Below are 25,012 nucleotides of genomic sequence, written 5' to 3'. Positions count from 1 at the left end.
TGGGTGGCGCAGTCGGTTAAGCGTCTGACTTCAGCCAGGTCACGATCTCGCGGTCCGGGAGTTCGAGCCCCGCATCGGGCTCTGGGCTGATGGCTCAGAGCCTGGAGCCTGTTTCCGATCCTGTGTCTCCCTCTCTCTCTGCCCCTCCCCCGTTCATGCTCTGTCTCTCTCTGTCCCAAAAATAAATAAATAAACGTTGAAAAAAAATTTTTAAAAATAAAATTATAAGTTTCAGGGACCTGGTGTGGCAGGGACCTGCACTGGTCCTATGGGAAGGGTCTTACCATGCTGGGATTGATGCAGGTTTGACTCAGAAAGGCAGCCATACCAGATCACAGGGGCATGGCATTTGGAGCAAGCAGGCTAAACAGCCAGTGTCCATTTAACCACCCCTCAACCGGTGTCTCTGTGCCTATGCTGAGGGGTGAGGGAAATGGCACCTGTGGGCTCTTCTGTCCCTTGAGAGGTGACTCTGCGAATGTCACCTCTCACAGATGCACTCCATAAAGAGGAAAGTCTCTCCCTCTGCCCCTTTGGTGATCCTGAGATCATACAGTTAGCCCCAGGATTGTTTGCCTGCCTTCTCTCTAGGAGTAGGGCAGTGGTCTCAGGTCTCTATCCCAGACAAGCATGCCAACCTCTGAAACTCCAGTCTTTGAGCCCTGCTGGTCCGCTCCTCTCATTTTCCCAGACAATGGTTTTGGAGAAGTGTTCTCCTTGTCCATATCCCTGTGTGATCAATCTTCTCTCACCTTTCTCTGCAACCGAGGCTCCCTTTCCTCCATGGCACCCGCCATCTGTTTCTCCCCCAAACCACATCTCCACCCTTCCTAACTTCCTCAGTGTGGCCTCGCCTCTCCCTCTAGTTATGTGCGGTTTGTTCTGTCAGTCCCCAGATTGATCTCTTAGGCATTCAGAGTGATTTGATGCTATCTACCTGCATTAGAGGGATGAGGCAAGCCTGGAGTCCTCCTCCTATGTTGCTGTATTAGCTCCATCCTTCGATTGCTACCAGTTTAAGGAATTTTCTTAGTATTTTCTTATAAGGTGCTTCTCTTAGGAAAAAAAATTCTTAGATTTTTGTTATTTGGAAATGCGTTCATTTTGCCTTCACTGTTGGAAGTTAGCTTTCTGGATGCAGATTCTTTATTGGAAGCTGCTCATTCTCTCAGCACTCCACAAATGTTATTCCATTCCCTTTGACCTCTGCTGTCTCTGCTGAGGATCAGCACTTGTCTTATTGTGGTTCCCTTTTAGGTGACAGGTTTTTCTCTTGCTGCTTTCATGATTCCTCCTCAGGCCTAACTTCCACAATTTTTACTACGATATATCTGCTCGTGGATCTATTTGCAGTTTTACTCTTTGGAATCAGTCCATTGAGCGTCTAGATGCGTATTTGATTTTCAATAACTTTGGATCATTTTTAGCCATTATTAAAAATTTTTTTAATATTTATTTTTGAGAGAGAGAGAGTATGAGCAGGGGAGGGCAGAGAGAGAGGGAGACACAGAATCCAAAACAGGCTCCAGGCTGTCAGCACAGAGCCCGACATGGGGCTCAAACTCATGAATGGCGAGATCATGACCTGAGCCAAAGTCAGATGCTCAACTGTCCTTGTATGGCCATCAAATGTATGTTGGTACACTAGGCAGTACCCCACATTGCTCCCACATTTTTACTCTCTCTGTTCTTTGGATTGTATAACCAATCAGTCTGTCTGCAAGTTCACTAATTATCCTGATCGTTTTAAACTACCATTAGCCCTTGTAGTGAATTACTTTATAACCCAGGGAGTTGATGGTTCTCTGTGTCAGGTCTCCAACACCAACCTCAGATATGAGGACTCACTATGAGGACTCAGGGAAATATTCCACAGAAGGACTTATTTCAGAAGAGCTGTTATGCACAGTGCTGCAGTTTATTACTGGGAAAGGGTCTGTATTGAAATTAGTGAATGGAAAAGGAACATGGGGCAGAATCCAGGAGATATCAGGCTCAAGGTCCAACTCATCCCCTCTCAATGAAATTGTACAGATAGAGCTTAATGTGTGACAACATTTGTGAAATATTTGTAGTCGGTGAACCTTGGAGGCCTTGGATTTTATTTGAGGATTGGTCCTGGGCATGCCCATGTTTCTGGTCTTAGCTTCTTAGCATCCAGTTCCTCTAGAAGTCTGATACAGTGTGCCCCAAGGCCCCAGGTGTACAAAAGGAGGCATGCATCAGAAATCACACTGTTAAATACTTGGAGACTAAAGAACATCCTACTAAAGAATGTATGGGCTGACCAAAAAGTTAAAGAGGAAATTAAAAAGTACATGGAAACCAATGAAAATGATAACACCATAAACCAAAACCTCTGGGACACAGCAAAGGCAGTCATAAGAGGGAAGTATATAGCAATCCAGGCCTTCCTAAAGAAGGAAGAAAGGTCTCAGATGCACAACCTAACCTTACGCCTTAAGGAGCTGTAAAAAGAACAGCAAATAAAACCCCAAACCAGCAGAAGGCCGGAAATGATTACAGAAGAAATCAGTGCAATCGAAACCAAAAAAACAAAAACAAAAAAACGGATTAATGAAACCAGAAGCTGGTTCTTTGAAAGAATTAACAAAATTGATAAACCACTAGCCAGTTTGATCAAAAAGAAAAAGGAAAGGACCCAAATAAATAAAATCAAGAATGAAAGAGGAGAGATCACAACCAACACAGCAGAAATAAAAATAATACAATATTATGAGCAATTATACGCCAATAAAATGGGTAATCTGGAAGAAATGGACAAATTCCTAGAAACATATACACTACTAAAACTGAAACAGGAAGAAATAGAAAATTTGAATAGACCCATAACCAGTAAAGAAATTGAATTAGTAATCAAAAATCTGCCAAAAAACAAGAGTCCAGGGCCAGATGGCTTTCACCAAACATTTAAGGAAGAGTTAACACCTATTCTCTTGAAGCTGTTCCAAAAAGTAGAAATGGAAGGAAAACTTCCAAACTCTTTCTATGAAGCCAGCATTACCTTGATTCCAAAAGCAGACAAAGACCCCACTAAAAAGGAGAACTAGAGACCAATTTCCCTGATGAACATGGATGCAAAAATCCTCAAAATTAGCCAACCGGATCCAACAATACATTAAGAAAACTATTCACCATGACTGTTGCAGGGAGTATGGCCGGAGTCGCAAAAGAAGAGTCTGCAAGCAAAATGGTTAAGTGAAGGTCCTCATACTCGAGTCGGAATGAGGCCCGACTCCAGAATGAAGCCCCCTTTTACTAGGGAAATTGCTAAAGGCTACGTGCATAAAGTCAGCTCAGCAAGTGTATTAATCAACTTAATAGTTTTGTTTTTCAAGGTTGAATTTCTAGATGATTGTTCTTTATGAAGCCAGGAAGGGTCGGGAGTGAAGGAGGATCCGGCCCTGGACAATGCTAATGCCTCAAGGCATTCCTTAAGAGCAGCAGCCACGTTCAGCTGTGAAAACATGTCCTAAGGCCTTGCACCTGCTCCAGCCTTTCCCGTTTGAAGTCTTTTCCTTTGATGTTTTTCTCCTACATCTTCCACATCTTCCCCTTTTTCTTTCATTTGGCAAAGCTGAATTACAAAGACAGAGGCTTGTGAGGCATATTCTTGGCTTCGTCATTGGCCTCTTCTCCAGACTAGGTATATCCAAATAAGACAAAGATTAATATAAGAATACCAATCACAGAAAAGCTTAAGGGTTTTGTATAATTCTTTGGATTCAATTCTGAGATTCAATTAGTTATCTCAGCTAGAGAGGGAGTACCAGAAAACATCTCAAGTTTATTTTTGAATGTATCATAAATGTCCTTTTGCAATTGGGCTATATCCGTGGAGGTATTACCTTAAGAAGGTGTCGATGCACAAGGTCCCATGATATCTTGGACTGCTTATATACATGGAGAGTGACACAAAAGGTGGTTACGTTCCAATCACATTGAAGCTTTACCTGTTGTTGTAAACTAATCAGTTGATCTCCTAGAAAAAGAATGGCTTGTTGCAAGTCAGATAATTGGCTCTCTAGTTGGCTATCAATCAACCGTTGGCTGTTCCATAGTCTTTCTGAATTTTGATGCCAGTGTTGTACAAAGTGGGTAGTTTGTACAGTCTGGTACAGCGCAAAACCAGCTGTAGCTGCAATAGCTATAATCCCAAGTACAGCAGTTACCAATAAAGCTACAAATTGTCAGGTGCGATGTAATACACGTTTCAATATTTCATCTATGAGAAACATTTCAGGGGAGTGTTGCCAAGACCAATCCATAATTACAGGCATCCAAACCCGATTTCATGCCTTAAGGATATATAAGCTTTGTTTCTCCTGTTTAAAGGGATAAAATTAAGTATAAAAAGAGCAATCATGGCAAGTAAGAAGATTGTTTTCAGGGTCCCAATGAGGCATACCTAACATAAACACAAAAGGAAGTCTGACACACGCTTGAATTTTATGAGTCTCATTTAATCTAAAAGAGAGGGAGAATTTACTTGAGACATTAAGCAGCCTTTCCAAGAGGACATGCCTAATGATCCAGTACCAATTTTCCAAAGCTCGGAATGAACTGGTCCATCAGGTAAACGTGGGCTGGGGGGGGCATCATCCCTCCTTCATGCCATACAGTGGGTTCAGATGTTATATCTGAAAGGATGTCGTCATGATATCGACACCATCAGAGCTCTTTTTGGAGTATTTGGTCTGAGCAGAGCCTATAGGGGCCCAATCAATGATGCTTCCTTTGGAAGTATTAAGAAGAACTCTACCAACTTCTCCTCTACAGAACTCCCAATTAATCCGTTCCTCGGGATTTATGGTTTTTCTTGACATCGAGGCAATTTAGGAGGGTAATTGTATGTAGTTTTTTGACTTCTCATGGAGACCCCTTGTAGTAAATACAGTATGGGGACATTAGTCCCATTGGGTATTTCTGCTATCCATGCCTATGAATGAAACACAGTGGTCACCTGTTCCAAAGCATATAGGTGGCCCCTCTGCACCTACAGAATATTCAGGGATTACTTTTCCTTCTGCTTCTGGTTTAAATGGACCTCTATTATCATAAGGTCAGGCAACCAGACTGAATCATTTACGTAAGCCTGGAAAGAGGGATCATCCTATGTAATTAATCTATTAAGAGGTGGATTTGGAATATAAGCCCAGTATGTGTGATTCTCTTTAGCACTCCCAGTTAAAGTAACAACCGACATCATGGCAATAAACACAGTAGAAGTCTTAAGTGTTCCCATTTTTTGGAGGATCTGTTCGGCTTCTTGAGTCATCTTCACTTGTCCCCATGTTGGAGGTTTGGCTTTCATTGTATTTTTGGTTCTTATTTCTACCTTCCCTATAAACTTGGGTTCCAGGCTTAATTCTTCCATATCTTCCTCCAGTGGTCGAAAATTGTCAAATCTTTTTCTCTTCATCCAACTGTTCATATCGTGGTTTTGATCGCCAGGCTGGAAGCCAGATATCTCTATCTGTGGATACAAGAGCAAATCCTTGACCCCACAATTTAACATATCCAGGCACCATTGGTTATTATCATTTTTCCAAAATATCGGTTATGAAAGGGGTCTGGCATTAAAGATTGTGTGAGGTTTTCCGGCTGCGGTGAACTCTTGTTCACCTCTTAAATCCAAAAAATTAAGTGTAAGTAATGTTTTCATTAACTGATTCTTTGGATTCAAGGCCATATCCCTGTTTTTGTTTTTGTAACATGGTTTTTAATGTATGATCAGTGTGTTCAATAATGGCTTGACCCTGTGGATTATAAGGAATGCCCCATTTTTGGCAAAACACAAGGAAAGTGTGAGAAGTATAAGCCGGGCCATTGTCAGTTTTAAGGTTCCGGGGGAGCCCCGTCGTGGCAAGCGCTTCTGAAAGATGCTGTATAACGTGGGCTGGTTTTTTCCCTGTCAAAGGTGTAGCCTGTATAAAACCGGAATATGTATCTACTGATACATGTACATATGCAAAGCGGCCGAATTGCAGAACATGAGTAACACCCATTTGCCATAAGTCATTAGGTTACTGACCTCCGGGATTAACCCCCTGGGAGTATGGAGGAATGACAATAGGCCCACAACTAGGGCAGTGTGTGATGATTTCTCTAGCTTGTTTAAGGGGAATAGAAAAGTGTTTACTTAGGCCTTTAGCATTAAAATGAGTAAGATTGTGAAAATCTTGTGCTGTAGGAACACGGGCTGTCAATAAGGAATCCGCTGTAGCATTTCCTTCTGCCAAGGGGCTGGGGAGGCCAGAATGAGATCATATGTGAGTAATGTATATAGGATGGCATTGGTGAAGATAGTATTGGACCTGAAGGAATAAGTCAGACAATTCTGAGCCATCTGAGTAAATATTAATGATTTCCAAATTTTCAATCACTTGCTTAGAATAGGCTGAATCCATTAAGATATTGATGGAGGAGGGAGCGTCTTTAAGCAATAGAATATGGCAAAGTGTTTAGCCTTTTGTACTGAGGCATACAGGGATTTTACACATTTAGAAGTAGGATCATAATATGCAGAATAGCCAGACTTGTTGGCATCCATGAAATAATTAGGTCCATTTACAGGTACTGATTGTACAACTCGAGGCATGATGAAGGAGGTGGTTTTGATAAATCCAATTAATTTGGATTTAGATAATGGTTGTCGATGGGACCTATATAATCTGCAACTCCAAGTTGCCATGAAATGCACTGTCGATATGCCATGGATATTTGTGTGCATGGGATAGAGGTACTATGATTGTCTCAGGGTCTTGGGCTGTTATTTCCCAAAGTCTCTCTCAACCCTTAAAAAATTTTTTTTTTCAACGTTTATTTATTTTTGGGACAGAGAGAGACAGAGCATGAACGGGGGAGGGGCAGAGAGAGAGGGAGACACAGAATCGGAAACAGGCTCCAGGCTCCGAGCCATCAGCCCAGAGCCCGACGCGGGGCTCGAACTGACGGACCGCGAGATCGTGACCTGGCTGAAGTCGGACGCTTAACCGACTGCGCCACCCAGGCGCCCCTCAACCCTTAAAAATTAACATTCCTATTTTGTCTAAATATGTAGATAATTTTTTAAGGGCTTTGTTGGCTAGAAATATCCATTCCATGATTCCATTAGCCTGCCAAAGCACTCCTGTAGGGGAATGGGGTGACGGTAAAATTAACAAAGAGACGGGTAGTGAGGGGTTAATTCGAGGAAGCTGACTGGAAGCAATTTTCTGCTCAATCCACTGTAATTCTTGGGATGCTTCCGGAATTTTCCAGGGCTATTTAAACTGGAATCCCCTTTAAGTAGATCAAAAAGATGAGTCAGTTGATAAGTAGGTATGCCCAGAGGAGGCCCTAGCCAATTAATGTCTCCTGATAACTTCGGGAAGTCATTTAAAGTATGCAAAGTATCTCTACGAATTTGAACATTTTGAAGCATTATTGAATTTTGTACTAATTTTTGACCTAAATGGAATAAGGGATCTTTAAGCTGAATTTTGTCTTCTGCAGTAATAAGGCCATATTCTGAGAGAGTTGTCTGAGCTGCTAAAAAGAGTGCATAGAAATCATATCATTCGGGTAAAGCTAATAGGATGCCATCCATGTAATGGATGGTCTTAGCACGAGGAAACTGAGATTGTAAATGTCGGAGAGGTTCTGCAACAAAGAGCTGACAAAGAGTGGGACTATTTAACATTCCTTGGGGTAAAACCTTCCATTGAAATCCGCTTATGGGCTCTTCATGATTAACCACAGGAACGGAGAATGCAAATCGCTCAGCTTCTTTAGGGCTTAAGGGAATGGAGAAGAAACAATCCTTAAGATCAATAACTACAATTTTCCAATCTCAAGGGATAACAACAGGCGTCGGAAGGCCAGGCTGTAGAGCCCCATTTGCTGTATGATTTTATTTATGGCTCAGAGATCACTCAGCATTCTCCGTTTCCCAGATTTTTTTTTTTTAAATAAGAAAACCTGGAGAATTCCAGGGACTAGTTGAGGGTTCAATATGTCCCGCTTCTAATTGTTCGGAAAATGAAGATTTTAAAGCTGCCAGTTTTTTCTTGAGAAAGCGGCCACTGCTCTATCCATATGGGCTCATCAATAAGCCATTTTAAAGGCAGCGCATATTCTTGTTCCCTGGCAGTGGCCGTTAGGGTAAATTTGGATATCCTAGCCCTCCGGTTTTATGTTTGGGGAAAATATCAAGGGGTGTTTTAATGTCCGTTGCTTTTTACCTAATCTCTTCAATGGATCATATCCCATGACGCACATTATATTTTTACTTTGAGTAGATAAAGATGGGATATTAATATATGCACCCCATTGTTGAAGTAAGTCTCTGCCCCACAGATTAATGGCAATGTTAGCCACATAGGGTTTAAGAATTGATCCTTGGGTCCTTCACATCTCATAATTTGTTGGCTTCTTTTTATTCGCCCTAAGGAGCCAAGTCCTGTAAAACTTACAGGTACGTTGTCGACAGGCCAAGATGAAGGCCATAACTTTTCAGATATGATGGTTATGTCAGCTCCAGTGTCCACTAATCCTATAAAAGATGTATTATTAATTTTAAGATGTGTTTCGGGGTGAGGATCTTTCAAAAAAGTTTGCCAATATAGTTGTTTGCCAGTACTACCAAAACCTCCATTTTGGAGAACAGGATTGCTTTGGCCCCCTGTGTAAGGAAGAATAAGTAACTGGGCAATTTTATCCCCTGGTTGAATAGTAGAAGGGTTATCGGTCAATATCATAACTTGAATTTCATTTTCATAATCACAGTCAATAACACCAGATACACATGAATAGCTTTGAGTGGAAGACTACTCCGTGTAAAAATAAGGCCTACTGTGTCTTTTTCCAAAGGCCCACAAACCCCTGTTCTAACTTTAACAACACCTAAAGATGGCTATGAAACAACTGGGTGAATAGCAGGGAGATCGAAGGCCGCACTCCCAGTTGTGGCATGCCAGAGGTCTGCGACCCGTCGGTGTTGCGGTGTTGAGACCCATTGCTGACTGGATAAAGGCTCATTTTGTTTGTTAGGCCCTGAGCTAGGCCCCGTGAGAAGTTTCCCTGATTTTGTCAATATTAGAAGATTAAAGAGAATGCCCCATCTGTGTGATATTTGGAATGGCGCCGATTGGCCCGATGATGTCCTTTTTCACAATGAGGGCATAAAGCAGTTGGCGGTATTGATGTGGGTAGATTATTAGTACTGGTACTATTATCATAAATTTGTCCTTCATTTTTTGACAGTCTTTCTTCCTATGGCTGATTTTCCCACAACCAGAGCATTCCGTATTAGATTTAAAAGGGCCCATCCCGGGGCGCCTGGGTGGCTCAGTCGGTTAAGCGTCCGACTTCAACTCAGGTCATGATCTCGCGGTCCGTGAGTCCGAGCCCCGCGTCGGGCTCTGGGCTGATAGCTCAGAGCCTGGAGCCTGCTTCCGATTCTGTGTCTCCCTCTCTCTCTGCCCCTCCCCAGTTCATGCTCTGTCTCTCTCGGTCTCAAAAATAAATAAACGTTAAAATTTTTTTTTTTTTAAAATAAAAAAAATAAAAGGGCCCATCCCTTTTAAAGTAGGTTCATATTGTAAAGTGGGGTGCCAAAATCAGCACATGCTTTCACATAGTCAGCTGTGGACCCAGCAGCTGCTCTTACCGGACAGACGAAGAACTTGTTGGCATTCCAAATTAGCATTATTGTAGGCACAATGGGAAGCAACAAATCCCTTAGGCCCTCTTGAGGAATTGTTTTCCAAAACATCTCTTAATCTTGCTAAAAAGCCAACATAAGGTTCAGTAAATGAGGGGGTAACCTCACCTGGAGTAGCTATATGTGGCCAAGCCATCTTGCAACAGTTTTGTACTTGTTGTGTCGCTTGATCACTCATACCACATTGATCTCTTAGTTGAGAATATTCTCCTTGTCCAAAAAGTTGTTCTTTGTCAATAGGAATATCATGGAGGTTTCTTTCCCCTTGAATCTTAGCCTGATCTTCCCACCAAGTCATAAATTATAAATATTCAGCATGGGATAAAACAGTTCTAGCCAACATTTCCCAATCTTTAGGGATCAAGCGTTCGGTGTCAGCAAATGCTGAAAGTAAGCCCTGCGTAAGGAGAGTTAATGCTGTATTGGGCACAAGCCATTTGAAGGTCCTTCAGGATTTTTACAGGGATCTGAGAATATTCAGCATTATAGCCTCCATTAAGATATTGTGCATTTGGCGGGAAAGCATTCAGAGTAACCGGAAATAGTTCTGATACCGGTTGTATCAATTCTAAATCTCCTTCCTCTTTAGCCTTTATCAACCCTCGCATCAGAGGTGTAATGATAGGGCCCTCATGCTCCCTGGGAGGAACTAATATGCGGGGCTGGTTATTAGAAAAAGGATTGAGGGGCGCCTGGGTGGCGCAGTCGGTTAAGCGTCCGACTTCAGCCAGGTCCGTCAGTTCGAGCCCCACGTCGGGCTCTGGGCTGATATCAGGCTCGGAGCCTGGAGCCTGTTTCCGATTCTGTGTCTCCCTCTCTCTCTGCCCCTCCCCCGTTCATGCTCTGTCTCTCTCTCTCTGTCCCAAAAATAAAATAAAACGTTGAAAAAAATTTTAATAAAAAAAAAAAGAAAAAGGATTGAAAGTAACTGGACAGGCAGTTTTTTGTTTAATATGAGTAGGAATTTTTGTATCCTCAGGTAAAGGAAGGGGGGTGTCCTTTATTATAAGGGGGGGCAGTAGCCTCCAAATTATCATTTGTGGGTGGTGGCGGAGGCCATCCTAGTAAAGTATTTTCCTCAGGTGCTACAGCCTTGATTCCCTCAGAAGGAGACTCATCCTCAAAACTATTGGATGTAAAATCCGACTCGTCTCCTTCTTCCGGATGAGTTTGCATTTAGGTGAACCTATATTTTGTTCTGTGTCAGATGTAAAGGCTGTAAAGCCATCTCAATTAAGGAGCATAAAGACCAGACTTTTAAGGAAATGGTATCTCCATTTTGATGAGTGTATCTAAGCATTTTCATAATCAATCTCCATTGTTTAAGGTTTAAAAGATTTTTTCCAGAAGGGGTAAATCAATAGCAGTGTTTTCTAACCAACTACCAGAGCTCATCAAAAGTTCCCCTTTTTACTTTGACTCCTGAACTCTAATAAAGTACAGAATAATTTAGAGTAAGCCTCTTAATCATGAGATTGGGAGTTTCCCATAACTTCACTATCCCAAAGCTGAGATTTACCTGTCCTACCGCTCCACTTTGGTTCTTCGCGACTGTAAACCAAAAGTAGTCTCGAAAACTGTTTGCCGCACTGTATCCTGCCGACTACACCAGATGTTGCAGAGAGTATGGCTGGAGTTGCAAAAGAAGAGTCTGCAAGCAAAATGCAGTTAAGTGAAGGTCCTCATACTCGAAGTGGAATGAGGCCCCGACTCCAGAATGAAGCCCCTTTTTACTAGGGAAATTGCTAAAGGCTATGTGCATAAAGTCAGCTCAGCAAGTGTATTAATCAACTTAGTGGTTTTGTTTTTCAAGGTTGAATTTCTAGATAATTGTTCTTTATGAAGCCAGGAAGGGTCGGGAGTGAAGGAGGATCCGGCCCTGGATAATGCTAATGCCTCAAGGCATTCCTTAAGAGCAGCAGCCACGTTCAGCTGTGAAAACATGTCCTAAGGCCTTGCACCTGCTCCAGCCTTTCCCGTTTGAAGTCTTTTCCTTTGATGTTTTTCTCCTACATCTTCCACACGTGACCAGCTGGGATTTAGACCTGGGATGCAGGGCTGGTTCAATATCCACAAAACAATCAGTGTGATTAATCACATCAATAAAAGAAAGGACAAGAACCACACGATCCTCTCAGTAGATGCAGAGAAAGCATTTAACAAAATACAGCATGCTTTCTTGATAAAAACCCTCAAAAAGTAGGGATAGAAGGATCATACCTCGATATCATAAAAGCCATATATGAAAAACCCAATGTTAATATCATCCTCAATGGGGAAAAACTGAGAGCTTTCCCCCTAAGGTCAGGAACACGACAGGAATGTCCACTCTTGCCACTGTTATTCAACATAGCATTGGAAGTCTTAGCCTCTGCAATCAGACAACACAAAGAAATAAAAGGCATCGAAATCGGCCAGGAGGAGGTCAGACTTTTACTCTTTGCAGATGACATGATACTCTATATGGAAAACCGAAAAGATTCCACCAAAAAACTGCTAGAACTGATCCATGAATTCAGCAACGTTGCAGGATATAAAATCAATGCACAGAAATCTGTTGCATTCCTATACACCAAGAGAAATCAAGGAATCGATCCCATTTACAACTGCACCAAAACCCATAAAATACCTAAGAATAAATCCAACCAAAGAGGTAAAAAATCTATACACTGAAAAGTATAGAAAGCTTATGAAAGAAATTGAAGACACCAAAAAATGGAAAAATATTCAATGCAATCCCTATCAAAATAACACCAGCATTCTTCACAGAGCTAGAACAAACAATCCTAAAATTTGTATGGAACCAGAAAAGTTCTCAAATAGTTAAAGCAATCTTGGGGAAAAAAAAAAAAAAAAGCAGGAGGCATCACAATCCCGGACTTCAAGCTGTATTACAAAGCTGTAATCATCAAGACAGTATGGTATGGGCACAAGAACAGACACGTAGATCAAGAATAGAGAAGACAAAGCAGGAAAGAATATCCAATGGAAAGTCTCTTCAAGTGGTGCTGGGAAAACTGGGCAGCGACAGGCAGAAAGATGAACCTGGACCACTTTCTTACACCCTATACAAAAAGAAACTCAAAATGGATGAAAGACCTAAATGGAAGACAGGAAGCCATCAAAATCCTCGAGGAGAAAGCAGGGAAAAACCTCTTTGACCTTGGCTGCAGCACCTTCTTACTCAACACGTCTCCAGAGGCAAGGGAAACAAAAGCAAAAATGAACTACTGGGACCTCATCAAAATAAAAAGCTTCTGCACAGCGAAGGAAACAGCAAAACTAAAAGGCAACTGACAGAATGGGAGAAGTTATTTGCAAATGACATATCAGATAAAGGGTATCAAAAATCTATAAAGAACTTATCAAACTCAACACCCCAAAAAAAATCCAGGGAAGAAATGGGCAAAAGATATGAGTAGACACTTTTCCAAAGAAGACATCCAGATGGCCGACACATGAAAAAATGCTCAACATCACTCATCAACAGGGAAATATAAACCACAATGAGAACCTAACTCACACCTGTCAGAATGGCTAACATTAACAACTCAGGCAACACAGATGTTGGCAAGGATGCAGAGAAAGAGGATCTCTTTTGCACTGCTGGTGGAAAACAGCCACTCTGGAAAACATTATGGGGGTTCCTCAAAAAATTAAAAATAGAACTACCCTATGAGCTAGCAATTGCACTGCTAGGTATTTATCCAAGGGATACAGGTGTGCTGTTTCGAAGGGGCACATGCACCCCAATGTTTATAGCAGCATTATCAACAACAGCCAAAGTATGAGCCCAAATGTCCATCGACAGATGAATGGATAAAGAAGATGTGGTATGTGTGTGTGTGTGTATATATATATATATATACACACACACACACATACACACACACACACACACACACATACATACATACATACACACAATGGAGTATTACTCGACAATTAAAAAAAAATGAAATCTTGCCATTTGCAACTATGTGAATGGAACTAGTGGGTATTATGCTAACCGTAATTAGTCAGAGAAAGACAAATAATCATAGGACTTCACTCATGTGCAATTTAAGATACAAAGCAGGTGAACATAAGGGAAGGGAAGCAAAAATAATATAAAAACAGGGAGGGGGACAAAACATAAGAGACTCTTAAATATGGAGAACAGAGCATTAATGGAGGGGTTGAGGGTGGGGGAAGGGCTAAATGGGTAAAGGGCAGTAAGGAATCTACTCCTGAAATTACTGTTGCATTATATGCTAACTAACTTGGATGTAAATTTAAAAAAATAAAAAAATCATAGTTAGCATGAGCTCTGCCACGGCCCAAGGCCCCACCTATATGCACAGAGTTACCATTGTATTTCAAGGGCTTGCATGTTTCCTCCCAAGAGCTGGTCAAGGGCTAGTCCTAAAGAATGTGCTTTAGAACTCAGTTTAATGAGTCCTAAAGGATTATTGAAATAGGTTTGGATAATTGAACTCTGTTACCCTTTTACTGCATACTTTCCAACAGAAGTATTTATTTCATATGCATGGCATATCTGTCTGGGGCCTAATGATAGAAAGGAGTAAGACAAGAGTGGTCATAATAAATGTAAAGTTAAGGTTGATTCCTTAGTGGTTCAAGAAAGCCTATTAGCAGTCAGGTCACGTATTGTGAGACCAGAAGTTCCGTTTTGAACCTTCTATGAATCGATTTAGTTCCCCAGTGCTTTCAGACTTACCCTTCTTCCTCCACACACTTGTATATGTCAGGACTCAGTGGTCTTTGAGGATGTGGCTGTGGACTTCACCTTGGAGGAGTGGTCTTTGCTGGATTCTGTGCAGAAGAACCTCTACAGAGATGTGATGCTGGTCTCAGTGGGTAAGGATGGCTTCAGGCCAACAAATATCTTTCATCTGTGCTTTTCCTAGGTTTGAAATGTGGAAAAGGAATACACTGGTAAATAAGACAGATGTGGTCACAGCCATCACAGACCTAGAGTCTAATAATGTCTCCATGGTAGTGGAAATGTATTCATTAAACTGAGGTTTTATCAGTGTGGAGGTTCCTCAGAAAATTAAGAATAGACCTACCCTATGACCCAGCAATACCACTGCTAGGAATTTACCCAAGGGATACAGGAGTACTGATGCATAGGGGCACTTGTACCCCAATGTTTATAGCAGCACTCCCAACAATAGCCAAATTGTGGAAAGAGCCTAAATGTCCATCAACTGATGAATGGATAAGGAAATTGTGGTTTATATACACAATGGAGTACCACGTGGCAATGAGAAAGAATGAAATAGGGCCCTTTGTAGCAACATGGATGGAACTGGAGAGTGTGATGCTAAGTGAAAGAAGCCATACAGAGAAAGACAGATACCATATGGTTTCACTCTTATGTGGATCCTGAGAAACTTAACAGAAACCCATGGGGGAGGGGAAGGAAAAAAAAATGAGGTTAGAGTGGGAGAGAGCCAAAGCATAAGAGACTCTTCAAAACTGAGAACAAACTGAGGGTTGATGGGGGGTGGGAGGGAGGGGGGGTGGGTGATGGGTATTGAGGAGGGCACCTTTTGGGATGAGCACTGGGTGTTATATGGAAACCAATTTGACAATAAACTTCATATATTGAAAAATAAATACACATATTTAGAAAAAAAGAGCAATGAGTTTGGAATAAAAACTTGAGTCTTTTCCAAAAAACAAAAACAAAAACAAAAACAAAAAAACAACTGAGGTTTTATTTTTGTTTTGGTTTAGAAGCCCTGAAGCTCTTTTGGTTTCAATAGTCTGGGTATTGGCTTCATGTGTTGTTTTGGTTCACGGAGAGGTTTCTTCTTGGAAACCTTGTGACAGTCATTACTAGTGTACTATGTTGACCCCTTTTGCCTACCATTGATGAAGTTTTGAAAGCACTAAAGTCATCAAAGTCTTTCTTTGCTCAGAAGTGCCTTCTTCCTGTAATGTGTTCATTCACCTTTTTGTTTCTGATTACAAGACACTGTTTAAAGCCAGTGGGTTGGTTCCACAGGATGCATTTGAGAAAAAAATATCTAATGAACAGAAAATAGTGAAATTCACAAGAAATAATTCTTGTGCCTACGTTTTAGAAAAAATTGGGAAGACCATAGCATTGAAGATCAGCATGGAAACCATGCAAGACATCTGAGGTGAGTTACGTTCACAAGATAAAAAGGTCGCAATCCCAGGACAGAATTTTAGTAGGCCATGAACTTTAAAAAAAAAAAAAATCCAGCTCCAAATCTATTTATTTAGAATTTTAAGAAAGTTTTCAAAAACTTGACTGAGACATTGAATGTTTGAAGCATAATTCAGTTAGGAATGATTCTAGGAAGACCCCATACATAACAAATAGTAATGAACAGTGAACATGCTGAGGTCACTTCCAGGGCATTTAGTGAACTCTAAGACAATCCACAGAGGGTAGAAAAACTTCCTGTATACTAAAATGAAGTTAGTCATCTAGTTATAATACTTATTAGTTGCTAATAACAAATCACAAATAAACATAACATTGATAATGTACTTCTGACTTTTAACAGAAATCCTGTGACAGATTCTGTGAAAGCAATGAAGGAAATCAACACAGAGACACGTGCAGCCACTGTCCCCGTCTTAATTCCCGCAAGAATATTTCTACTGGAGTAAAACTCTATGAATGCACCAAGTGTGGAAATGGCTTCATACATCTTTCTTCCCTTAAGAGGCATGTCAGATCTCACTGTGGGCAAAAACCATATCCATGTCAGGAATGCAAGCAGGCCTTCATTTGTCCCACAAGCCTGAGAACTCACACTGGAGAGAAACCCTATGGGTGTAAATTATGTGGTTAAACCTTTCTTTATTTCTGCTCCCTCACTCAACATATCAGGATTCACACTACAGAGGAAAACAATGAATGCAAGCAATGTGGGAAAACCTTCCGTGAATTCTCCAGTCTCACTAGACACATGAGAACTCACACTGGGGAGAAGCCATATAAGTGCAAGGAATGTGGGAAAGCCTTCATTTATCCCTCAATCTTTCAAAGACACATGATAACACACACTGAAGCCGTATGAATGCAAATTATGTGGAAGAGACTTTTGCCATTCTTACTCCCTCACTCAACATAGGAAGATACACACTTCAGGGGAAAACCTATGAATGCAAGTGGTGCAGGCAAGCCTTCAGTCAGTTCTCAAGTTTTACTGGGCATGTGCAAATGCACACAGGAGAAAAGCCATATAAATGTAAGGAATGTGGAAAAGTATTTATCCTTCAGTCTTTCCAAGACACATGATAACACACACTGGAGAGAAGCCTTGTGAATGTAAGTCATGTGGGAAAAGTTTCTGGCATCCCTACTCCCTCTCTCAACATATAAAGAGTCACACGGGAGAAAACCTATAAATGCAAGCATTGCGGTACAGCCGTCCCAGAGATCACCAGTCTTACCAGACACATGAGAACTCATACTGGGGAGAAGCCATATAAGTGTAAGGAATGTGGGAAAGCCTTCAGTTATCCTTCAACCTTCTGAAGACATGTGATAACACACACTGGGAAGAAGCCCTGTAAGTGTAAACAGTGTGGAAAACCCTTCAGTTATTCCCAGTCTTTTCAAAGACACTAAAAGACTCACACTAGAGAGAAGCCCTATGAGTGTAAGGAGTGTGGGAAAGCTTTCGGCCCTAGACCGTCCATATACATGTGGGAGTGCAAACTGGGGAGAAGCTGTTTAACTGTGGGCACTGTGAGAAATTGTTCAGTTCCCCCAAGTCCTTCCAGGGGCATGTGAGAACCCACACTGGAGAGAAACCTTACGAGTGCAAACAGTGCGGGAAAGCCTTCAGTTGGCCCTCAACCTTTTGAGAACATGTGAGAATTCACACTGAAGAGAAACTGTATAAACGTAAAAATTGTGGGCGAGCCTTCACTTCTTCCAAATCCTTCCAAGGCCACGTGCGGACCTACACCAGAGAGAAGCCTTATGAATGTACACAATGTGGGAAAGCCTTCAGCTGGTCCTCGTCCTTACAGAAGCACTTGAGGATGCACACGGGAGAGACACCCCACATGTAAACAGTGTGGGAAAGCCTTCAAGTGGCCCTCATCCTTTCGAAACTATGTGAGGATGCACACTGGGTAGTAGCTCCAGAAAGGCATGGAATATTTGAAAAATTTGTTAAGTCATACTTTAAAAAAAATTTTTTTTCAATGTTTATTTATTTTTGGGACAGAGAGAGACAGAGCATGAATGGGGGAGGGGCAGAGAGAGAGGGAGACACAGAATCGGAAACAGGCTCCAGGTTCTGAGCTATCAGCCCAGAGCCCGACGCGGGGCTCGAACTGACGGACCGCGAGATCGTGACCTGGCTGAAGTCGGACGCTTAACCGACTGCGCCACCCAGGCGCCCCCAAGTCCTACTTTTTAGAGGGGAGTTCCATAATTGTAAGTAATGTTGGAAAACCTTGCACTGATTTATATATAATACTCCAGAAATTCATGCCAGGAAAGAAATATAGAAGATATAAATATGATATTGTGTTTGTCATTACCTCATTTAAAAAATGGACCCCTGGGGCCCCTGGGTGGCTCAGTTGATTAAGCGTCCAACTTCAGCTCAGGTCATGATCTCGCGGTCCGTGACTTCGAGCCCTGCATCGGGCTCTGGGCTGATGGCTCAGAGCCTGGAGCCTGCTTCCGATTCTGTGTTTCCCTCTCTCTCTGCCCCTCCCCTATTCATGCTCTGTCTCTCTCTCTCTCAAAAATAATAAATACACATTAAAAAAATTAAAATTAAAAATGGACCCCTACGAGTGCCTGGGTGGTTCAGTCAATTGAGTGTCTAACTCTTAACTTCAGCTCAGGTCATGATCTCACAGTTTGTAGGTTCAAGCCCTGTGTTGGGCTCTGTGCATGGAGCCTGCTTGGGATTCTCTGTTTCCCTCTCTCTGTCTCTGCCCCTCCCCTGCTCTCTCTCTCTCAAAATAAATAAACTTAAAAAAACGGACCCCTAAATAGTGAATTTCCAGTTCTTTCACAAAAAAATGTTCATGTCAGAAATAACTCTCCAAGTCTTTCAGCTAGAGTGCATATGTTTGAATAGTGTTCCCCCGATTTTCCCGTTTTTCTTTCTTTGTAGTTTATTTGAACCATAGTAATTTCAAGTGCGCTTTTAATGTTACAGAAAGGTGCTTTTTTTTTTAAAATGTTACAGAAAACTTAACTCTTCTGTATTGTAGGTAAGTGCCTGACAGTACATCCACTTCAAAGCTCCATCTGGAATAAACCTTGCTGGTTGTATAATACAGCTACCAATAGAACCAATAGGTAGGGAACCACCCTCCACCCTTGACCCCAACATATGTAGAACACCCGGTGTGCATGCTCTCTGTACTCACAACCTTGCTATGTGGCCCAAGTGTGCTATGTACTCTCCAGGACTTGTATTAAACCTAGTTCTTGTAAGTTCCATGATGGCCATTGGTGAGGTGCATCTTACAGTCATATGAAGAACCACAAGGAACAGTCCAGTCACAACCCTAGCTCTGGATGGGATATGTCTGTGGGGGCTCACCGCAAGTAGTATGGCTCAGGGGAGTGCCCCCAGGCATTCCTAGCCAATAGCATGGCTACTGACAGGCTGAGATGAACAAAACCATAGTTTTTCTGTATCATTAGAACAACAGAACTTTAGCAATTTTCTTACTGTCCTAGTATGGCACATAGTGGATATCACTTCTGTATTTTTCTTACTAAAATAGTCTTGTTTGATGCAAAATTTGGTAAGTGTGCAAAACTCTACAAAGAGCAACCTTTATCTCCTGCAGTTTTCTCTTTTCCTCACTTCTCCGCGTGACCTGGACAGTAAGTTTTGAATTAAGAATAGAGACCTGTGACATAATGAAATGTATAGATGGAGCTGGAGATGGTTATACCGGATTTCATTACACAATTTGTGGGTAAGTCTGGGAATATTTCCCTAAATGTCTGCCCCACAGACTTCTCGGTTCAAATTCATTAACTGTCAAATATGCATGAGACATACAAAAAGCAGACTGGACACTGACTTCTAGACTATTGTAGTGATTCCTGCCCCTTTTAATCAAGAGTACCCTCAAAACAGACAGCGAGCACTTGACTTTCATTCTCAGGCTGTCAGCATTTCCATGTCATCCCCAACATGGATACTAAGAAATGTTCTTTTTTACTTTTCACTCTGGGGATATATTAAAACATCCCATTGCGATTATGGACTGTGAAATCAACTAATTACCAACTTAGGCAACACTTATTCTGTCAGGGTTACTAGGTTTGTACAAATTCAAGGACTTTTCTTTCTGGTATGATTTTATTATTTTTTTTTTAAGTTTTTATTATTTTGAGAGCAAGTGTGTGCATGCAAGTCGGGGAGAGACAGACAGAGAGAGAGAGAGAGAGAGAGAGAGAGGGAGGGAGGGAGACTCCTAAGCAGGCCCTGTGCTGTCAGTGTGGAGCCTGATGCAGGGCTCAAACCCACAAATCTTGAGATCATGACCCAAGTCGAAACCAAGAATCGGATGCTTAACCGACTGAGCCACCCAGTCGCACCTTCATGCTATTTTCTGAGCAGCCCTCATAGACCCAGCATTTTAGTCTCAAAATGTATACAGTTGGGTTTAAAGCTAACCAGGACATCCTAGGCCCTGGATGTAGAGGCATGACACAAACAAGTGTTAACACTCCTGGTCTTGTATGTTTGTGAGAAAAGAGAGATTGTCAACATGGCAAAGGTGTGGTTTATAAGGAAATAGGGACCTTTCAGGAAAGCAAACTGTGGCAAATCAGATAACAGGAAATGCATGGGGTGTGATGTATATTTTCTCTATGGACAGTAACAGTTGCAGTGAGGAGCTCGTCATTAATTCATACAAACACACTGAATAAATTGTGAATGAAGTGTTTCAGGAACTGTTGGAAGTACTTGTAAATACTGGGAAGAAATACTTACAGCTGTGAGTTTGTGGAGTTTACATGAATGACGTCGCATGAAAATAAAGGTAGGGGCATGCTTCAAGCTTAAAATCTTGACGGTTAAAAGTTTTAGGCCACCTGATGTACACTCAGACTTTGGAAATGGGTATTACAGATCAGGGTCTTTCCAGTGTGGGTGTGAACTCAGAGTTGCAAGCTGCGTTTGTAAAAGCTCTTGCCTTGGCGTACCACTCCCCTAGCTTCTCCTGCATTCTAGCCCATGATCTTGCTTGGCAGCCCTAACGCCAACACTATAAATGCTGATTGGGGCGCCTGGGTGGCGCAGTCGGTTAAGCGTCCGACTTCAGCCAGGTCACGATCTCGCGGTCCGTGAGTTCGAGCCCCGCGTCGGGCTCTGGGCTGATGGCTCAGAGCCTGGAGCCTGTTTCCGATTCTGTGTCTCCCTCTCTCTCTCTCTGCCCCTCCCCTGTTCATGCTCTGTCTCTCTCTGTCCCAAAAATAAATAAACGTTGAAAAAAAAAATTTAAAAAAAAATAAATGCTGAATTTACTGCTCGGGGTCTGAGTAAATTTGTAATGATTAAAAAAAAGGAGGGGGAGGTCGCAGGCTTTCTGTTTTGTGCTCTTGCTTCTGGATCGATGCGTGGATGGTAAAAACAGACGTAAATGTTTGCAGTGATCATCTGATACACAGACCGACTGTACTGCTAACTTGTGATTCCTACCAAAAGCTGTTCGTTTGGGGAGGGCACAACACAGGGACAGTGGCCTCTCTGTCCACCCCTGACATCAGGCTCTGATGTCACAACTCTCATCTGCTTTCTGGAAGCCTGACCCACCTCCCTTGCCCTTCCTCCTGGTATGCACACTGTACTAAGGTGGTGGTCTCCAGAAACATACTCCTCTCTTCTGGGCTGCTGGCTGGATAAATCATCAGGACAAAATGAGTGGGGGGTTGTGCAAATTCATTTTTGAAAACTTAGCATCTCGTCCTGAACAACTTTTAAATGGGATGTGTCTGAGTAAGTTGTATCAAAATGTTTTCCATGGAAATGTTGTTATTCCTCTTCTGCACTCCTCTTCCACGGGAAAGGTCTGGATGAGAGGAGGGGCTGGTTTTGAAATGTCATGTTATAATGGCTAAGTGGGACACAAGTCTGGTGTCTAGTGAGGTGATGGGGAAGGCAGAGACCAATGTCAACCTTGTTTCTCAGAATCCTTCCTGAAGGAAACCTCACGCCACCTTTCTAAAGTGCTGTGAGTGTCTGAGCGCAGATGGCTGGGCTGACCCATGGGAGTCTGGCTGCCACTGCCTGGCTCTGTTATTCCCATATGGAGCACCTGGAGACACTGTCCAGGCGAATGAAGCAGGGGGTCAGGGCAGGCAAGCCATCTGGGAGTGAGGCAGTCCTTCTAAAGTCAAGGACTGAACTAAATTATCTGGGCAGGACAGAGAACTCTAGAGGCAGAAGGGGCCACATTAGAAGCCACACAGGGACCTCTGAGCCTGAACTGCCTGATGCACCAATGTGTGCTCAGGACACCCTGACAGCTGTGCCCTCTCTGCCTCCTTTGGGACTGTACTTCCTGTGTGTGTCACATGTGCTGACACTGCCTGAGCTGTGGGAGACATTCAGGTCAACTTCCAGTTACTGGGCAGAGTTGTGTTGTGTCTGAATTGATAGGCCAGCCAAAAAGGTGGATACAGAAGTTTAAGGAGGAATCCAGCTGGCTTTCTAAGAAAAGCCTTTCTTTTTTCCAAAGTCCACTATCCTTAAACATCATAACACAGATCAGCACTGGCAGATGGTCTCATCCTGCCATATGGTTCCCACTGATAACTATTTTGCTGTAAACCAAGGGCCAAAGGCCTGGACTGTAGACAAGAGTTAACACAGCAGGCCTGACTGCTGTCCTTTGAAAGGTTGGCTCCGTCTATACTGTTTGTATAAGCAATGTAGTTCAAGCAGAACTCCTGTCCTCCTTCTGGGAGTCTGGAATGTTGGCATGTGACAGGCAGTCAGTACTTGTGTGAGCAGTTCCCCGATACAAACCTTGGCACTGTTTCTGTACTGAGCCTCCCTGGCTGGCAACAATTTGCATGAGCTGTCACAAAAAATTCATGAAGTGCACCCTGTGTGCCTCCAGTGGGAGAACCCAAAAGCTTGGGCCTTGCTTCCCAAACATGGACCTATTCCTCTCACTAATCTGCCCCTGTATCCTTTCCCTATGAGAGATCTTGGCAGTGACCGTGACTAGATGCTGAGTCCTGTCAATCCTTTGGGAATGCTGTGGCCATGAAACAAAAGCCCAGCCCAGTCTTTCCTATGGGGAATCGTAATCCTTGGGCCTCAGCAGCATGTCTCTCTCTCTCCAGGGCCTGTCCCAAGGTCTCCTCGAGCTCCAGTGTTCCCATAAGGAACCGAAGTGTCCTCCTGCTGAGAAGCATCATTAGTGATGCACAACTGCACCCACTAGGGAGCAGGTCTCTGTGGCATGAGGTGCGCAGGCTGGAACAGTGGCAGAATCCATGTCACAAGGACACACACTCCTCAGCCACAGCAATCCCCACGGCCACACAATCAGCTCAACACATGCACAGTCACATCCAACAGTGTCACGACTGCCAAGGATATCACAAAGGTACATGCAGCCATGTGTCCTTCAATCACCCGCTATTCTGTTATGTACCCCAGCCTATTTGTAAAACACCAAGAAACAGAGGAGAGCATAAAGACAACGACAGCTATTCTCCATGTAGAACTTGCATACTCTTTGAAGCATTTGGTTAATTTATCTTCTCATTATTTTAGTTAGATTTTACTTCCAAGTATTTCAAGTTGCTATCATTTTATTCAAACACAGAGAAGTGGATGGGTGGGTGCAGTAACTGTAACTGCACGAGGACTTCCTTTGCCCTCATCAACCCCAACAGCATATGGTTTCTCTTCAGCAAGGGCACCTTTTCTCTGACAGCAATGTTAATTACCATGCTTTAAAATAGCTCAAATTGGGGCACCAGGGTGGCTTAGTCAGTTAAGCGTCTGACTTTGGCTCACGTTACAATCTCATGGTTTGTGAGTTCGAGCCCCACGTCAGGCTCTGTGCAGACAGGGGAGCCTGGAGCCCGCTTCCGATTCTGTGTCTCCCTCTCTCTCTCTCTGTCCCCCCTGTTCACACTCTCTCTTTCTCTCTCAAAAATAAACATTAAGGGGCGCCTGGGTGGCACAGTCGGTTAAGCGTCCGACTTCAGCCAGGTCACGATCTCGCGGTCCGTGAGTTCGAGCCCCGCGTCAGGCTCTGGGCTGATGGCTCGGAGCCTGGAGCCTGTTTCCGATTCTGTGTCTCCCTCGCTGTCTGCCCCTCCCCCGTTCATGCTCTGTCTCTCTCTGTCCCAAAAATAAATAAAAAACGTTGAAAAAAATTAAAAAAAAATAAACATTAAAAAATAGCTCAAATGGGTCAAAGAAGGCATCACAAGAGAAATTTACAAGCACTTGAGTGAGGGGCGCCTATGTGGCTCAGTCGGCTGAGCGTCGGACTTTGGCTCAGGTCATGATCTCGCGGTTCTTGAGTTCAAGTCCTGCATCAGGCTCTGTGCTGACAGCTTAGAACCTGAAGCCTGCTTTGGATTCTGTCTCTCTCTCTCTGCCCCTCCCCTACTCACGCTCTGTCTCTCCCTGTCTGTCAAAAATAAACATTAAAAAAAAGTTCTTGAGAGAAATGAAAAGGATAAACTTACCAAAACATACAGAGAGTAGTAAAAGCATTGCTAAGGGAGAATGTATGTACATATGCTTACATTAAGACACAAGGACGACCTCAAATCAACAACCTGACTTCACAACCTCAGAAATCAAGAAAGAGGGACGAAATCCAAACCTAGCGGAAGAAAGGAAATAATAAACATTAGAGCAGAGATAAATGAAGAAGAAAATAGAGAAAATCAATGAAACCGAAACTTGGTTGAGAAGATCAACAAAATTGGCAAACCTTTAGCTAGGTAGACTGAGAAAGAGAAGACTCAAATTACTAAGATCAGAAGTGACAGGACATTGCTACTGAATCTACAGAAATAAAAAGGACTGGGGTGCCTGGGTGGCTCAGTCAGTTGAGCGTCCGACTTTCGCTCAGGTCATGATCTCGCGGTTTGTGGGTTCAAGCACTGTGTCAGGCTCTGTGCTGACAGCTCAAAACCTGGAGGCTGCTTCGGATTCTGTGTCTCCCTCTTTCTCTGCCCCTTCCCTGCTCATGCTCTATCTCTGTGTCAAAAATAAAAAATAAAACATTAAAAAAAGCAATAAGAAAGACTACAAGAGA

The 25,012-nt window shown here is 42.7% G+C and overlaps 1 protein-coding gene and 1 long non-coding RNA gene across 2 annotated transcripts in view; one reads left to right on the top strand and one right to left on the bottom strand.

Moving 5' to 3' along the window:
* Nucleotides 1-3,156: 3,156 nt before the first annotated feature.
* Nucleotides 3,157-25,012, bottom strand: part of LOC121021393 (uncharacterized) — a 35,694-nt gene continuing 13,838 nt past the window's right edge. The window contains exons 3-4 of the mRNA XM_040461712.1: nucleotides 14,448-14,633; nucleotides 3,157-3,200 (exon numbers count right to left, since the gene is read on the bottom strand). Of these exons, the coding sequence (XP_040317646.1) occupies nucleotides 14,600-14,633 (34 nt within the window). The 3' untranslated portion in view covers nucleotides 3,157-3,200; nucleotides 14,448-14,599. The remainder of the gene's footprint in view (nucleotides 3,201-14,447; nucleotides 14,634-25,012) is intronic.
* On the top strand, nucleotides 15,714-16,401 carry LOC121021306 (uncharacterized). Its single transcript, XR_005786494.1, has 2 exons — nucleotides 15,714-15,882; nucleotides 16,276-16,401. It is a non-coding gene; the product is annotated as an uncharacterized LOC121021306 (long non-coding RNA).

The sequence above is a fragment of the Herpailurus yagouaroundi genome, unplaced genomic scaffold (assembly GCF_014898765.1).
Source record: "Herpailurus yagouaroundi ecotype Mexico unplaced genomic scaffold, PumYag 295, whole genome shotgun sequence".
In the NCBI taxonomy this organism is placed as follows: domain Eukaryota; kingdom Metazoa; phylum Chordata; class Mammalia; order Carnivora; family Felidae; genus Herpailurus; species Herpailurus yagouaroundi.
This window is presented reverse-complemented; position numbering and strand designations above follow the sequence as displayed.